Source organism: Plectropomus leopardus, chromosome 18, assembly GCF_026936395.1.
Source record: "Plectropomus leopardus strain MGB_pleo_1.0 chromosome 18, ASM2693639v1, whole genome shotgun sequence".
Lineage (NCBI taxonomy): Eukaryota > Metazoa > Chordata > Actinopteri > Perciformes > Serranidae > Plectropomus > Plectropomus leopardus.
In genome coordinates, this window is record NC_142193.1 from 25,722,357 (window position 1) to 25,740,558 (window position 18,202).

The 18,202-nt window shown below is 40.4% G+C and overlaps 1 protein-coding gene across 2 annotated transcripts in view; it reads left to right on the plus strand.

Annotated features, from left to right (window-relative positions):
* The window catches only part of prkcbb (protein kinase C, beta b), a 134,000-nt gene that overhangs the window by 60,949 nt on the left and 54,849 nt on the right, over positions 1-18,202 (plus strand). For both annotated transcript variants that reach the window (XM_042505737.2, XM_042505736.2), the window contains exons 8-10: positions 13,316-13,472; positions 14,148-14,282; positions 15,889-15,985. In XM_042505737.2, coding sequence (XP_042361671.1) covers positions 13,316-13,472; positions 14,148-14,282; positions 15,889-15,985 — 389 coding nt within the window. The remainder of the gene's footprint in view (positions 1-13,315; positions 13,473-14,147; positions 14,283-15,888; positions 15,986-18,202) is intronic.

An 18,202-nucleotide genomic window follows, 5' to 3' on the forward strand; every position in this document is an offset into this window, starting at 1 on the left:
CCCTCTACTGGTGAGCCTGCAGAGGTGAAGGATGGATGCAGCAGAAGTTCAGTGTGAGATTAGACTCAAAAAAAACATTTGTTTATTTTGGGCACATTATCAATTTTCTTCCCTAACTGATGCAGAGAGTTTTGACCTCATTACTGTGTATCTGTGTGTGTGTAATGTGTGTTGATGTTTGACGTTTTTATTACCATCTCGTACGTTTGTTTATTTTTCTGTCTCTCCCCTCGTGTCTGCCAGCTACCTAAATTTATGCTTGGATAGAGTTTATATCTGATATGATTAAAGAAGCGTTAGGCTAGTGGGACAGACAAGAGCAATTATGATGGGTGCTTGGAAAGTCATAGGAAAGTTTGGAAATTTTGTCCATGTAAATGTGTGGGAATCCTGCATAAATCGATACAATGTACTCCAGAAGGGCTAAATTTGTGTGACAATTAAGACAAATACAGAATTCATGTTTTGGTGCTTACCAAAGTGATCATGAGCATCAGTTATAATTCTTGATTATTTTTGTATGAAGTGTGTAATTTGGTGATGTGTGCATGAAATCTGGGGTACGCAGTTTTCCGATAAAGGCAAAAAAAAAGTTGAAAATACATCCTCCTGCAGCTTTCCTCTCTCTGTAATAAGCTCTTGCACACACTTCATCTAGTAACTGGGGTTGCAGTGATATGAGATTTTCATGCGGTTTCATGGTATTACAGAAGTATTATTATTATTATCGGTTTGCACTGTCTGGATTTGGGTCGCTGCTGCTGGCTGTCTCTGGTCTGTAGCAGCGAGGTGTGAGGTGGACGACACACTGTGAGTCCAGGCTGTTGCCAGAGTTAGCTACATAAATGTGAACTTGAATTAGCCACAGCCATGAGCCTTTAGCTCAGGTTAGTGTATGGCTAAACTATTAGCAAAATTCTCTCTATCTGAAACACTTTGCCAGTATTGACTTTTATTTCTTCTTTTATCAGCCTCTCTTTTAAACACTCATTTTAATAAGTCCATCTCCCTTTTTAGAGGGTTGCTTAGCAGTGTAGACATTTGCTATCACTGTTGGAATAGCAACTTTCTACAGGATTTTACCTTTTACTGAAGGCAGGCTGAAATGACCTTTGATTGGCCAAAGTCTCCCGTCATGGATTAGATTTTCCAAAAACTGAAAACAGAGGCAGGAGGAAGTGCAGAAATCTAATGTTTCAGTCACTTTGAATTACAATATGCTCAAAAGTTATTATGGATTGATGCCAACATAACACTGCCTTCCCCCGCTTTAAGATGACGTCTCCCAGTGCAGTCTTTGTGTATCGAATCTGCCTACTACTTCTACTACTACTACTACTTCTACTACCACTTATATTACTAAGACAACCATTGGCCCTCCCTGCCATTTTTTTACATCCGTTTTTTAACCATTTGACTGTAGAAATGAAACAAATATGAAGCTAAAGATATACTTCCGGTACGTGATGATTATTTCCATGGTTACTCAAGGCTGATTGAGCTGTTACTTCACTGTGTGTCTAATCAGCAAGAGGCAAACACATTCACACATTCACCCACTAGGGCATGCATGTTTTGCTGTTGGGGTGATGTATGAGAGGAAGCAACACTGAGCAATACGAACAGCCATTAGTCTCATCACTAATACGCCACTTAGTATATGACTAGCTTCATGCACAGTGTTACAGTTGGGAGTTTTGTTTCAAAGCAGTATCACAGCTCAGGCTTTGTCCACTTTTTACGTGTACAAAACCAGAAAGCTTTCTCTGTTTCAAGATCCATGATCCATTTTAGAGCAAATGTTTCCCACAAATAAAGATCATTTTACTTATTGCAAAAAAACTCAGACTTTATTGTTACTTTATCTGTTTGAAAAAGTTGTTTGGAGTTGTTTAAACCCTTTAAAACCTGGAGCAACGTCACTTTCCTTGTGCTGCTTTCATACACCTCCCACTAGTATTCAAACATTTGATCCCTAAGCAAATTGATGCAGTTCCTTTCAAAAACATGGGAAAAAGAGCAACTTGGTAAGAAGTGTTCCACAAATTGCAAGAAATTAGAAGTTTTAGAAAATATTTTTTTAAAAAGCTATGAAAAAATGCTGAGGGAAAAAAAGAAAAAGGTAGAAAAAAATGCATTTATAACTATTACAGAATTATTGTATTTTTGAGCACTTTTTCAAAATTCTGGTTTTTTTTTAACTTTTTTCTTTTGTTTAGTCTGCTGTTTTTTTTCCCTGCATCAGCGGATTGTGTGTTGCCATCTCTTCCTGTCCTTAGCATCTTCCTCTGTCACACCACCAACCTGCATGTCCTCCCTCATCACATTTATAAACCTACTTTTTGCAGTTCCTCTTTTTCTCTTGCCTGGCAGCTCCATCTTTGGCATCCCTCTCCCGAAATACTCAGCATATCTCCTTTGCACACCTCAATCTCCCCTCTCTTCCTTTGTCTCCAAACTGTCTGACCTAAGCTGTTTCTCTTGTATGCTCATTCCAGATTCTGTCCATCCTCCTGAGCATCTTCAGCTCTGCCTCCTTTCATCAGTGCCACCACCTCAAAACCATAAAACATACCATCCTATAAACCATTCACTCATGCTGGTACCCTTCAGTCGCAAATCACTCCTCTCCACCCACTCCATCTTTCCTGCACTCACTACTTACCCTCTCATTCTGCACTCCGTCACTGTCGACCCCAAGTATTTAAACTCCTACCCCTCTATTTGTCACATCCTCACCTACCGTCCTCCTTTTTATTCATACACGTGGAATCCATTTTGCTCCCACCAACTTTGATTCCTCCTCTCTCCAGTGCAAACCTCCACCTCTCCAGGCTCTCCTCAACCTGCTCTCACTCTCACTGCAGATCACAGTATCAGCCACAAACATACAGTCCGCAGAGACTCCTGCCTGAGCTCATCTGTCAACCTGTCCATCACCACTGCAAACGAGAAGGGGCTCAGAGCCGAGCCTCGATCAGATGCTTTGAGAGTGTAGACAGATGTTTGTTTACAATAATTTCTGGGTAGAAAACCCCCACATCACGTACATAAAGTCAGACTGCACTGAGATTGGTTAGTGTGTAAGGTTAAGCAGCGAAAATATCTAAAATACTCAAACTTAGATTTATTTTTTTAGGTGTCTGAAATATGCTTTGCTTACAAAACATTGCCGCACATTACCTAGCTTCTAATCAGTAGATTTGGTTTATCAAAGCAGCACAGCACGTAAAATAAGCACAGCAGAAACTAAAGATAGGCAGGTTTTAAATGATTATACTTAAGTTACAGTTTCAGCTGAAAATGACAACAGAAATACACAAGTTTCCGGAGTTCACGTTTATCTTCCATTAAAACTACCTGGAGGTGATTGTTGTTGTTGGCGCTACATCAAAGTGATTTGCGCTATTACGTCTAATTTCATTGTACTTCATTTACTTATACTTCGCAAAGTGATTTTCAGCAGTCTGCTTTCAAACGCCATTTGAGGATAATGTTTAAGGCAAATTTCCCAGAATGCCCACTAAGAAGGACTTGTTGCTCTCAGCCAGAGGTGGTGGCATCTGCGGCTTATAATGTGAATTGAGAGCAAAAGTGATTGATTCGGTTTATTTGTGGGTTTGTCTGTTTGTCAGCAGGGTTATGAAAAGTGTACTGGCCCGGTTGTCATGAAACTTTGTGTAGCATAGGGCCAAGGAAGGATCCATTAAATTTTGGAACAGATCTGAAGATGCAGAGTTATTTTTACTGTGGTTCACATTGCGAGATAGAGCATTTGTCCTCGGCATGGGTCTGTGGGTCAGCAATTCTTGCTGTTGACCTTTTGCATTATGTACATTGAGGATATTGTGGGTGTTTATAAGTAGTCAGCCTTTGTTTTCCCTGTGATTTCTTCATCTATGTTGGTGGTTGGATGTTGGCTCAAGGTAGGGGGTCACTAATGAGATGTTTACTATTATTTAGAGACACCAAATTTTACTATAGATGTTTTAGGGCAGCGTTTCCCAAACCTTTCCTTGAGCACCACCAGTCCTGCATGTTTTATTTGTCTCTCTGCTCCAAGACAGCTAATTCAAGTCGATATGAACACCTGAAGCTGCTTGATGACAGACTGATCATTTAATTCAGCTGTGCTGCAGCAGGGAGAGATCTTAAACATGCGGGGCAAGAGGTACTGAAGGAGAGGTTGGAAACGCTGTTTTAGGGATGCTATAATATAATGTAATGTAATGCTATGTCTAGCCAGTCATTTGTCAAAAAATACTTTTACTGACCTAATTTCTTGTCTAAACAGGTATTTTAAAATGGGATCCTGACCTGCCTCATGTTTTATTGAACTGATAAGTGGTCGAGGACAGTGTCCTCGACCTGTTTTCTAGTTTCATGTAGTGCCTTTACTCACCTGCAGATGCCAGCAGAGGTTTACATTAACTTTGCTTTGTTCCTGTCAACTAAATTACAGCTGTGCCCCTTACTGAACACATCAGACTTTCTTAATGAAGACTTAACTTTTGGCTGAAATGAGACTTCCCTCTACTCATTTCTCATGTAGAGTCCAAACAAGTTATATTGTCCTACACCATCTAATCAAGGCAAGGAAATTTTATTTATAAAGCACATTTCATACACAGAGGTAGGTTCAAGATGCTGAACTCAATATAAAGTTACAAACAAACAGTGTAATTAAAAATGAGAGAGATAGAGAGATATAAGAGTAAAAGAATAATTTTTAAATCAAACAATATAATGATAAGATCTTAGTTTTTAAAAAAGTTAAGTTAAAAGCACTTGTGAATAAGGTTCGGTTTTAAAGACAACAGCTTCAGAAATGTGTTACTGTAACTAGTGTGCATACAGAAAATATTCCCAGTCTGACCACATTTTACTGAAGTTGGGTGGAGTGCAGGCTCAGTCTTTATAAATCTGCTCCAACTTCAGCTGTGCCTTTATTCATCCTCAAGTGGTGGATGACTCACTGATAATAAGTGTTTACCCAGGAAGTGGAACATTTGTATTTGCCAAAAAAAATTTGATTTTCTTTTTGCCCATGCTATTTAAGTGCTGAAAATAATTACTATAACTAAATGTAACTGACTTTGATTGCGGATCTAAGAGGGTAAAAACGATTTCTTCCTGTTTCTGCTGTGAAAGAAAGACATGATTGACTCCTCTTGGATTGCACAGCATATAAAATCAATATAAAGGATCTGTTCTTCAGTGAAAAACAAAGTGTCCAGTAAATCCCACGAAAACAGTTATTAACTTTTTGAATGTCCTGAAAAGAGAAACAAATACAGTTCTTTTGATGTGTCCATTTTTGCATGTAAACGCACTCTCCCTTCATGTTCTTTTGGTAGGTTTTTTCCCTCCTTTCTTCTCTCTTCTTGGTTCCCACGCTCGTTTGCTGATCATTAGCTGGGATTTACTGTGGGAAATGATAAGAGAGCAGACTTATCGCACAGAGACTGCTAGGACAGCAGGAAAGGCAAACCTCACAAGTGCTACAGAACAGAATAAAATAGAGCTGGATGTTGGAAAATGTTAAGAAAAATTTACAGCGTGCGATTTTACTTAGTCCCAACTGTCAATCAGTCAGAGTCCATTGATATTGTTGTCTAGGCCAGCAATTGCTGTATTTTTAACTCTTTACAAAGGAAGATGCAATTTAAAAAAAAAATGTTGTTGCGCTCCTGTTTTCAGACAGCTATTCTTATTTTCTTTGTACTAATAATTCACAGGCAATAAAGAGACATTAATGGGTGTAGTACATCTTTCTGTCCACAGGGGTCAGTGTGGAGCCACCGATAGCTTCCTCCGTCATTGCAGTGAGGTGAAATTTTAAAAAAAACACACTGAGAATGAATTGTAGAACCACTAGAAATGACTCCACAGCTTAACATAGCAGGAGCTGGTGGAAATGGCTGCCATACGTGAAAAATGCATATGTGCTGTGTGGACTAGTTGTCGATTTAATCAAAGGAATTGACATGGGTGTAAAGTGACGCTTTATTGATCACCTCCCTCCCTTTTCACTAAGAGATCAGAGCTCAGGGTCAGTGGCAGAACAGGGCCCATGGAGAGGGAGGATCAGCGTCTAGCTCAAGGACACTCTAGCAGAGAAAATGCAGTGGGATGTGGGATTTGGGCGTTGGAAGGTGCCCCCTTTCTTTGGTACTGCAGATTTTGCTTAATATCTTTAAATATTATTGTCATGGAGAAGGGTGAGAAGCTATAATTGTTAAAATATTGGAATAATGGTGCCCATTTTCATTCAGTCTCTCTGAGAAGGCATTCATGGTGTTTCAGTTGAAAGATAAAATAATGAAAAATGGCGCATGCATATGTATGCTATGACACCACTAAATAAGACCTGGAGCTACCAATCACCTTCAAAAGTCACATAATTTGTTAAATAAAGTCCATCTGTGTGCACCTGTGTCCCCCTGTGTGCATTTAACAAATTATGTCATTTTTGAAGGTGATTGAAGGTACCTCCAGGTCTTATTTAGGGGCGTCACAGCAAATGGGGTGAATACATATACACGCACCACTTTTCATTATGTATTTTTCATAATTTCATTTCACTTCACCAATTTTGACTATTATGTGTAGGTCCTTAACAGAAAAAGTCCCACAAAAAAATCAATTTAAATTACAGGTTGAAATTCAACAAAATAGGAAAAATGCCAAGGGGGGGGTGATTATTCGTGCAAGGCCCTACAGTTGTGTGAAGAATGAGAGAACAGATCTTGAGAAAGGCAAACTCTAAATGCTTTCTCACCTCCACAAAGCTGAGCGGCTGCTGTATAAAGACGTGAATGTCGGATTTTTGCTTTTGGAAAGTTGTAGGATGCAGCCCACCATCTCAAGTCTAAAGTGGGAAAGGTGTTCAACCATCTGGCAAGCACTTCTGTCGGAGTACTGGAGCCTTTCCACATAAATGATGACTGGCTGACTGTGCATTGGCTCAAATGCAAAAGAACCCTGAGAGAGTAAGAAATAACAGTTTCATTCATTTTATGCACAGCCATAAGTGAATCATTTGCCAAATCTTGTCTTGATATTTTCTGGATGGCCCCATTGAGAGAATGATCACTTAACCCTGACATTCATGCCAGCACCACAGACACCTTTATACTGCACTGAGCTTTTTTGTTTGAAGGACACTGCACTCACACCAGAGCTCAGGAAGAGGACTTTTATTCAAAGTGAGCAAGGGATGTTAGAGCAGTGGACTTATACATTTAAATTCAAAATCTAATGTCAGGCTCAGAAATGTATGCTGAACCAATTAGTCATGATAAAGCTTGTGATTCTAGTGGGTTTTTTTAAAATATTTTTTTAATTTTGCTAAAATTAAATAAGACAATGACTCAAGATCAGCAAGTTGCCTGTAAGTGCTGCACCATCATACATTACTGAGCCAGAATTTAGTCGTAGTTTAGTACATTTCCTCAGACTAAAAGCTGACCACTGCTCCTCCAACGTGCAGAGATTATTAAAACTCTTGTTTATCCAGAATTGCTCGTTTTCAGGCTTTAAATGAATCTAACAAGCGGTGGGAGACTTTGGCCAATCACAGTTCATTTAGGAGAGGACTGTCCTATTGGCTGTTCTACAAATGCAGAGTCATGCGTGTACATTACTTCGGTGAAAGGCTGATTCAATGGCGGAGAATCCTGCAGAGCAAGTTGCTCTTCCAGTGTTGGCAATCACTGCAAAGCAACTCGAAAAAGAAGACAAACTTATCAAGAAGAGAGTCTGACATTAAGTCAAACAAAACAGTTGCCAATACTGTGAAAGACTTTCAGAGATGAAGAGAAAATATTGCTAATAGTTTTGCCAGGTGGAGCTAATTAAGCATGGCTGCGTCTTGAAGTTCACGTCAGCTTCACTGCCCGCCATTACAGACCACCTCACCAAAAGGAGAGCTACTGTAGCTCTGGAGGTGGGCCCCAGGTCAGCAGCCACAGCGACCCCAATCCATCAAGCACAAACCCCAACTCGGGGGACAGGACATCCCAGATTTGCAGCATCGGCAAACTTTCTGTTGCTGTTTTTACACAGTGAGGAACCAGCTGCTGGTCAGTACCCTGCTGTGACACCTACTGGCCAAATTCAAGCTGCCATGGCTGCTGACCGAAAGTCCGTCTCCCAAGCTGCTCTCAGCCTGGGGAAGCAGTCCACAGTAGCAGGGAGCGCGGTGGAGGGACCGTTAGGTGACTTACTAGATAATCCTTGTCTCATTTATCATCTGATAAACAGAGAGAGAGCGGGACAAGGAGGAACTGAGTGAATGTTCTGTGCTTAACTATGCAGTGAAATAGGATTAATTAAACCCATGAATGGTAAACAGTGGGTCACTGTATATAGCCGTCCATATGCACATGGCCGTCTCATGGGAGGAACTTTGGACAGAGAGGGGCAAACTGCAGGAGGAGGGTGTATTCTCAAATTTTGACTTTTTTTTCCTTTAGATTTCTTCCTCCCCCAGCTTTAAAGACTACTGAATCAGCCCTGCTGTAGAAATGATTGATGGTGATGTCGTACCTGTCAATACTCAGTGCCATAAATGAGCTAGTGTGCTAACTGAGTGCAGATTGTCTTTACATCCGATTGAGATCGCACTCACCTAGAGTTCTGATCAGCATTAATCAGCAGATTATTATCGAAGGTGTGAACCACAGATGAGAAAGTTGATCTATTTCAGACTTCGGTTAGTCACCTTGGCAACTAAACAGAGTCAAAACAAATACAACTCCAGTCCCTGAAGTAACAGTCCTGCTAGACTGTGCATCTAAATTAGCCTCTCTGGTGTTGGCACCAGTTAGCAGCACATGTAGGAATACAGTTGCTTAAACAAACATCAAGTCAACTTCTGTCTATTTAGACCTATTAAACTCATTCCGGGGTTGTTTGCTTTAGTTAATACTGATGTTGATCTCACACGGGGAGATCTAGACGTTCATGTTCAACATCCGTGAGATGAAATTATTTGGAAGAGCTTCACTTATTTTTGAGCACACATGAAGAAAAGCAGCAGCTGGATCGAACATAAGAGTCCTACTAAGACTCTGGTGAGGCTGGTTCACATGGGAAAAGGTGCACTGCCAACACCCACGCTGCTCAGCACATACAGTATTCTGCTGTTACTGCACTCTTATCTGCAGTCGCCCTCCCTGTAGACTCAAATACATGTGTTATCTCTCTCTCTCTCTCAAGCACACACACACGCACACACACCTCTGTACTCAGACCCTTACATGCTCTTTGCAATTAGCAAATACTGTATAAAAGCAAAACTTAAACACACACAGTCACATTTTACACCTGTGCATGTGCATGCAGATGCATTCACTCACTTACGCACAAACACAGAAACACACACACCCTCCTCTATTTACTGTAAGTGTCCTTGGAGACCATTTGGCATGCTACCCCTCTTTATGGCTCACCTCAACCAGCATTTGATGGTCACTTTAACAGGCATCATCTAATATTTATTGACCTGCCCCACTGAGGGTTTAATGCTGCCCATTGGGTCTGTGCTGCGGTTAACCTCTCGGAGCTTAGCGTAGCATATAGCGCTTTAACAGCACAAAAAAACCTAATTTCTCTCACCTCATGAGGTTTTCTCTCACTGCAAGCTCGCTGGGAAGCTCTACTTTCACTTACGGTTTGAGAGGACGCTACATGTTACCGCAGCTCTGAGACCTTTGCATCTTAATTGTTTAAAAAAAAACACTTCTTGCAAAAGTGTGCAATTCAGGAGCTACTGAGGAAAAGCTTTTCGATCCATTTCAACGTCATGTTAGGTGGAGGCAGTCTGAAAAGTCTCAGTTTCAGGTGATCTCCGGTGAACTTCATCTATAGTGGCAATACACGACTGAACTGCTTCAGTTTTATGTGACACTTGTCGTTTTCAATTTTTCTATGATGACAGCCATTCCTCTGTCATTTTACTTAACATGGTGTCTTCCCTGTTCTCTATTTCAAGCTGCCCCTCTTTGTCATCTTTCAAATAAAGTCCACCTGCAGTTTTATCTACTGTACTTTCAATCCAATCTCAGAGCCCACTGGCTTGGTCTGACTATGATAAAACCCTCAGGGCAATGGCAAATATTTTGGGGGTTCCAGTGGGCTCTGTAAATATCCAGGCCAAGACTTGCTCCTGCATGTGCTCATCATTGTTTATAGTTTGATGAGCAAATTAGACAAACGGATACCTGCATATAAATGCAAAAAAATTGCAAAATGCTAATAAAAAAGCTACATCATCATCAGACAATAGCTGATGGATTCAAAGATACAGACTGTTCACCTGCACTCAGCCTAAGTCAGCTCAAACGTTTTTGGGCAATACTACTCGGACTACAAACAGAAACCAGAACACTTCCAAAAGCTTGTCTCATTGCCTTCAGATTTTGAATACATATCCTTAAATCATTGTTAATTCAGGGAAAATTGTCTGAACATTAAGCTCTTTTACAGCAATGCCCTCAATTCACATTACACAATTATACGATAAATTCCATAAAAACAAATAAGTAGCAGCAACTTCTGTCAAAGTTTTAAACAGCAATAAAACAATAAAAAAGATGTGCATATGCAGACATCTGTTCATTTGGGATAACTAAAATCTGTTCCTTCATTTGCTTTTTGCACATGAGAATACCTGAGATTCTGATGTTAAACATTTAAAGGTGCAGGATGTAACTCTGGAAAAAAGGTAGCTGATTGTCGAGTCTCCTTCTCAGGTCATCAAGGTTTTGGTTGATAGTCAGACCAAACCACCAACCCAAAGTGTTCAACAATCTGGCAATGAGACTCAACAATCAACTGTCTTTCTCCAGAATCACAGGCAGCATTTTTAAGTGCAGTAAAGTGCGGTATAACCTTTCCAAATTGCAAACTTCACAAATTATTTCAATAAAAGAAATGCCTTAATCTGAAAGGGACCCCAAGACAGATAGACTTGATTAGAAATAGACCCAAAAAGGCTGAAGTAGGATGATTAGACTAGAATCAAAATAGTGTCAGACAAAACATACCCAAATTGAGAGAGAGCCAACTAACGCTGTCTGATCAGAGCTGATACAGAGTCTGCAGGGGTGTTAAACACACTGAGGCCCTGGCACTAACTGACGTGTAGACACAGAGCAGCTCGGGTTCTGGATCAGATCTCAGTGAGAACCTCTACACACCAGAATACAAAATGGTCCAATGAATAAGTAACTTGTCCGTCCACGTGGCTGCATGTGTATACGTCCTGGTTTGTTTGTAAGAAAGTAGCGTGAACCCTAAACTAGCTAAACGAAAGTGACAAGAGGCACCTTTTTTAGGAAAGTAAACCACATTGTTAGTGTTACTCACCCGGTAAATTGAGCTACCCAGAGACACAGTTTTAGGTTTCTACTCGTAGATGGATCTTTGGGCACTCGACAGAGTAAGATCAGATTTTAAGTGTTCTTTAAAGGTCATAAATAAGTAATGTCACCTCTCTGGCGGGGAGAAGCCTGAGCTGGTGTGTGAGTCCCCAACTTGAGCTAGTGAGACGGTCGCTTCTGCAAACAGCAGTGGCTCATGAATGTCGTTTGAGTATTGAGTAAGAGAAAAGAAAAATCAGAAACTAAAACGTTTCACAGTTTATTTTTTTACATGTTGTGACTGTTTGGTCCTATGCAGTCCACATGCAACATTACACCTTGTACCTCAGCTTATTGTGGCTTCCCCCGCCACTCTGTCATTTTTCCGTGGATTACAATAATTGAGCTATATCAGCTAAGTACTTTGTGCAGTGTGTGTGTGTTTGTTTATTTAGGGGGTGGGAGAGGTTCTTTTGTGTGTGTGTTCTTGAGTGCTTCCCTAGCGAGCTGCCTAAGACACAGCAGCACCAGCCCGGCTTCTGGTAATTGGATGTGACCTCACAACTTGACCAGCAACAATAATTGTGCACACACACATACACACAAATTCGCACACAGTCCAATCGCAGGGGATGTAACGCCACTGGAATACAATTACAGCCCAATAACAGACGGCCACAAAAGGAGGATTAGTGTAGGAACTGGCAACCTTCATCCGTCTACATGGTCATTACAGACAGATCCGGCGACCTTAAGGTTTTAACCCCCAGTACAGCTCCAGGGGTTCTTGTGTATGTGGGTTTTTTCCGCCCCAAGTTTACCATGCTTAATTTAATTAGTTGCTTTCAGGAGAGAAATCTCCAAACTCACACACATGCACACAAGGCTTGAAATGAGCACCTGCCAACCTGCTAAATATGGGTTAAAATTGATTATAATGTTCCTCGCGAGTTCTGAATAAAACTCTTAAGACCCTCATTTGATGGCACAATGTGAAAGTGAAAGTCCTCTTGTAGCTTTTGAAAGGGACAGTTTACCCCCAAATAGAAAATACATAGTCTTACCTGTAGTGCTGTTTATCAATGTATCAATCTAGATTGTTTTGGTGTCAGATATCGGCTGCCTACTCTCAAATTGAATGGATCTAGATGGCACTCGGCTTGTGGTGCTCAAAAAAACAAAAAGAAAAAAATATCAATGTCTCTTTCCAAAACTCATGACCCAGTTTTGACATTTTAACACTTAGCATTTTAAGGTAACTCAATTTGTGCCTTTAATAGTTTTTCTCTCTTGTGTTTCTGTTCACCTCAGTTTGCCATTAAAATGTTATATATTTAATGTTGTGTCCTTTTCTTTCCCTATTGGACATTTTAATAGTTAATTAAGTCATGTTTTGGTTTGCTACAAAATATATGTGTATATATATATATATATATATTTTTTTTTTATTTATTTATTTTTTTTTTTTTAATTCAACCCATGTTTAGGTTACTTTGGTAAATATTTCTCGTTTTTTAAGATTTTTGGATTTTGCTGTTTACATACTTTTTCTATTTATTTATTTAATTACTTATTTGACAACCCAGTGTTTTATTTATCATATTGTTATTATTTAATGATCACTGAGACCTGAGTACTTAATTTTGCTCTTTTCATATATTGCATGGCTGGAATGACAATAAAGAATCCTTGAATACTCCAAATTTAAGAGCGACCTGGCCAAGATGACAGCATAAATTTGGCTCATAGAAAGCCAGAGTCTTATGTATTTTTCATTGGTGATCCTAAAAGTAAAACTCCTTCATTTTCCATTTCTGTCCACAAAATATCACGGATACTTATGTGAAATTAAATGGACACTGACATTTTTTAATCCAAATTTCCTCTCCCTCTCTTTTCCTATCTCCCTCCCTCTTTCTTCCCTGCTTTCTTCATCCCTCTCCCTGCAGTCAAAGAGGGCAAGAATCTGGTTCCTATGGACCCCAACGGTCTGTCAGACCCCTATGTCAAGCTCAAACTGATCCCAGATCCCCGTGGCGAGAGTAAACAGAAGACCAAGACCATAAAGTGCTGCCTCAACCCCACCTGGAATGAGACCTTTAAATTGTAAGGCTTCATCACATCATGTTTGGTTCCTCTTATTTTATTTATCTGCCTGTCTGCCTCTCCCTTTTCCTCTGTTCTCCTTCATTCAGTCGTGTTTCTTGTCTTACATTTCTCTCGCTCAGCCAGTGAGCCTTTTAAGAGCATCAATTTATGCTCCTCTTTCCAAGCATGTGTAACCCCTGGCGCTCGAATAAAAACATCTGGCTCCTTATATTCATAAAACCTTGCTTCCGGGGTCATTTCCTGCAGTTGGCTCCAATTACAATTTTAATAAGCTTCATCACAGTTTTCATGGAAGGAGACTGAAATTTGCATTTTCAGGCATCTGGGCGCAGATGTTCCATTTGAAAGGCACTTTTTAAAAATCTATCCAACAAAATGAAATAAGATATGATAGAAGAGCTTTGATACACTTCTCCAAAAACATGCATGATCTGAATGCAGCTTGGATATAGCACGCAGGTTACAGACAGCTACTACTTCTTGTGTTTGGAAAATGAGGTGAATCTGATTACCAGAGGAATTATACAAGGCACGCTTCAGAGGCTACAAATTGTTCTGGCAGGAAAGACGAATCTAAGACTGCTCTCCTGTGGCTTAAAAGTTAACTTGAAATATTAAAGGTGTCACTCAGAGCCATCACCCAACTGTTGATTCTTCTTGTCTCTCTCACAGCCACCTGAAGGAGTACGATAAGGACCGCCGTCTGTCGGTGGAGGTGTGGGACTGGGATCTGACCAGCCGCAACGACTTCATGGGATCGCTGTCCTTCGGCATCTCAGAGCTCCAGAAACAAGGAGTGGATGGATGGTGAGATGAAAGGAGGGATGGAGGGAGGGTGGAGAGACGTGAGGCAGAGAAACAGCTCAGGTAGAGGAGGAGGGAGAGTGAAGGTGACCTTGTTCATTACTGCACTGTTGGAGAAATACTTTAGTTGGAGCTCCTCTTTTTATTCTGGTGATACTCGGTGCCAGAGCATCTCTACCCTGTCTCTTTATCTCAGCTTCTTTATCTCTCCGGCTCCCTCCCTCTCCCTCTCTCCAGCTCAGTCTCTATATCTCTCTATCTTCGTCTCTTTTTGCTGACGCTGCCCTGTCAGGGTTTTTAATGAGATGCCAGCGTTTGAGGTGGAATGGTGGAGGTGGAGAGATGCCACTAAAAAAACCTGATATCCAGAGTAAAGAGAACCTGCGTTCTCTGTGTGTGTGTTTTCCACAACTTCATCTGTGTGCGGCTCCAAAGCCTCACACCTGCTGGCACCAGCAGACGGAGTGAGAGTGACATGAACAGCTGAAGCTAACCTTCTGTATGTTTCTGTATGATTGCCCTCTGTAGAGAACCCCAGTAATGAGTCCTAACATCCCGAAATCCATTAGCATTTAAACACCTCCGGTTCCCTCGTCGCAAAAGCAGCAGGTTTTTTGAATGAGTTTTTTGGACAGAAGCTTTAAATAAGTTCTGTGGTTAACACCAGCTTAAGAGACTTTCACATTTTGTTCAACGACATAAAATACGCCAGTAAATAACCCTCACACAAACCTTGAAGCTTTTATGTGTCTTTAAAAAAGATGGTTGCTAACAAGTGGCTAAATGTTAAACTAAACTAAATGTTTAGGATGTGAATTCATATCAGATCCTACCCGCTTTTTTGTCAGTTTTATCAAAAGTGAACCTTAATTTTAAACATGAATATTACATCATATATACATAATATTTCCGCCCTAATATTTACCTTGATCAAATCAAACAAGAATTAACACAAAAAAAGAACAGATCAATTTCAAACAAACACTTGTTATTCGAGGTATCACTAACATAATATTATGGAAAGAGATAGACCTTTTTGTTGAAGAGTAAGCTCCTTTGTGTTCAATAATAAACAGTAACTTTATCATCGTAAAACATACTTCATTCAAAGTCAAGAGAAGCACAATCAGAATCACTTATTGGGCCAATAAACAAAAAAAGAAGAATAAAACAATAATGTTGCCAATTTAAAAGTTCTCCCATTCAACAGATTTCACATTTTCTAAGAAGATGAAAATAATTAAAAGTTGAGATCTGTGTCACTAAGTCTTTAATAATCAGCACAATCTTATTCACCATAATATAAATACGGTGGTGATGAAGTGAGCTAAAAGCTTATGGCGTCAGTTATAATGGGGCCAATGTAAAAAATAATATTCTATTGATTTTGTTAAATAAGCATCTCAGCCGTGTTTGGGGCTCGTCTGTGTCGGGCTTTGCTGGTTCACCATGAAGGAGAGTGAATTACTAAATAATCAGCTGATTATTCTTCAGGTCTTAAAATCGGCGCGCTAACAGTCCGCAGCTTCAGCTAATGGTGGCAGTTAAACGCTCAAATTGTATAAACTAATTGTGAATTGATTTGACTGGAAATATTCTCTCTCTTCAGGTTTAAGCTGCTCTCCCAGGAGGAAGGCGAGTACTTCAATGTTCCCGTTGCTCCGGAGGGGGAGGAGGGCAACGAGGAGCTACGGCAGAAATTTGAGGTGTGTGTTCTTGTGCTTTTATTGTTTGTGTTTTTTAAGCAGAAGCATTTGCAAATGTGTGCTTGCATGTGTTTGAATGTGTCGGTATGGCATGTGAATGTGTGTGTGAGTGTGCACACTATGCATCTGTGTGTGTCTGAGTGAGAGCCTCTCTGGGAGAGCTGTTAGCACTTGGCAGGCACACTTATAGTACCATCCGGTCTGGCACACTGCAGGTCCAGGCGAGTGTGTGTGCGTGTGTGTGGCTGACCAGTAGGCCCACTCATTAACACATTTGGCAGTGGAGAGGATAACCCCGCTCTGTGCATTTCCTCTTTTTTTTTTCTTTCCTCTTCCTCTCCTCCTTCTGTCGAACTGACACCGAGCTACAAAATATCAGTCATGCTGAAATGTGTTGATCACAGAGTAAAGTGGAGCAGTTTGGGGACAGTTTTGCTCTTTTTTTCTCACCTGTCCCTGCTGCAGCCCTAGTTTTACTTGGAGAATCGCTGGTTAACGGTAGCATAGACTGGAGTCAGGGGGAACAGCTAACCTGAAGGTTACGAAATCTACTAACCAGCACCTGTAAAGCGCTTTAATTAAAATGTTGTATCCTGTGTGTTTAATCAGCTGTCATGCGATTACATATTTTAAGAGCGATTAATCGCAGTTTCTATAATTATTCATGATTAACCACATTTTCTGTATCACATGTTTACAATTTTGCATAACAAAACAGTTTTGAAGTCCATATTGACTCGCTAAAGCAATCAAATGACAGCAAAAAACTGCACAAAGTGGGCATGTCTGTAAAGGTGAGACTCATGGGTATCCATCAAACCCATTTTCATTCAGATATCTTGACGTCAGAGGTCAAGGGACCCCTGTTAAATGGCCATGCCGATTTTCCATTGCCGAAGCTGGCCTGCCGTTGGTATCGCTGGATTCCTTGAGTCTCTAAGTTTCATGTGATACCAGTCTCATCGCTCTAGCTTTACAACTCAGCTCAGTACAGCCTCTTAAAGATGGAAATGTTTGCCAGCAATTAGTGCAATTTAAAAAAACTTAACACATTAATTACTGACATTTATAGGATTGCGATTAACGCATTAACACTGACAGCTCTCATACATACAAAAACCAAACCAGGCTAGATGTTAGCCTAGTTTCCAGTTTTTATGCTAAGACGCAAACGTATGAGTTGTTTTGATGTTCTCATCAATCTCTAATCAAGACAACAAGGAGATCTGCTACCCAAAATGTCAAACTATTCCATCTATTTTGAGTAGCTATGATGCAATCCCAAAACAAATCTCACACGTATGCAGATATCTTTTAACTTTTTTTTTCTAATGCATTTTGGCCTTTTGTCCACAAGCAAACTGTGTCTTGGGCTACTTAAAACTGACCCTTCGTAAAACTATGTCGATGGTGAATATTTTTACACTTTATTTTCAGTCTTGACATACAGAGAGGGAGAACTGAGTTTTTTGCTCGTAATGTCAGAGCATGTTCTCTGTCAGGCGTCAAAAATGAGAAAAAACGTTTTGTGCAATGGTAAACACAACTAAATAATCTCTGACTCTAACCTGCTAACAGGACCTTTTACATGTTTACACAATAATGTACTCTTTAACTCTGCAGAGTAGGAGGAGCCAGAATGCACTAGAGAGGTTGCCAAATATTTATTTGTAGGATGGCGAAGAAATCACCTGCCCTTCTCTCCTGTGATTGGCTCGTACTTGTTGCCTTTGGCTAGGTGTAGGCATGGGGAGTGAGGGTTTTTAAGGTTAACATAAGAATATTGGGGTAAGCCTATCAGAAGTAGGGCAGAGTATGGTGGGTCATCACTTCTCTATCCCTGGAAAAAATCACATGGAGGTCACTGCTTCAGGTGGCCTTCCAGTAATCGCTCTGTCTCAGCGTTCGGATTGGCCAAAACCTTCTCTTTCTGTGAGTGGCTTAAGGGTTGGAGTTATATCGCTGCCTGTAGGGTTGGCAGATTCTTGATAGTACTGCAGTTTCTTTCCCAGTTTCATTTGGACCAAGAGGTTTTATAGCAGTGCTTGTGTGGACGAAATGAAGGAGGGGAAAAGGCCGTTTTCAAAAATGCCTGTCTATATGCAGACTAGACCTCAGCCTCTTTTTCGGTGGTTGTTGCAGTGAAGGTCTCACAGTCACTTTTGGTTCTCTTGCCTGTGGATAAAGTATGTTATTTAGGAAACACTTCCCTGAAAT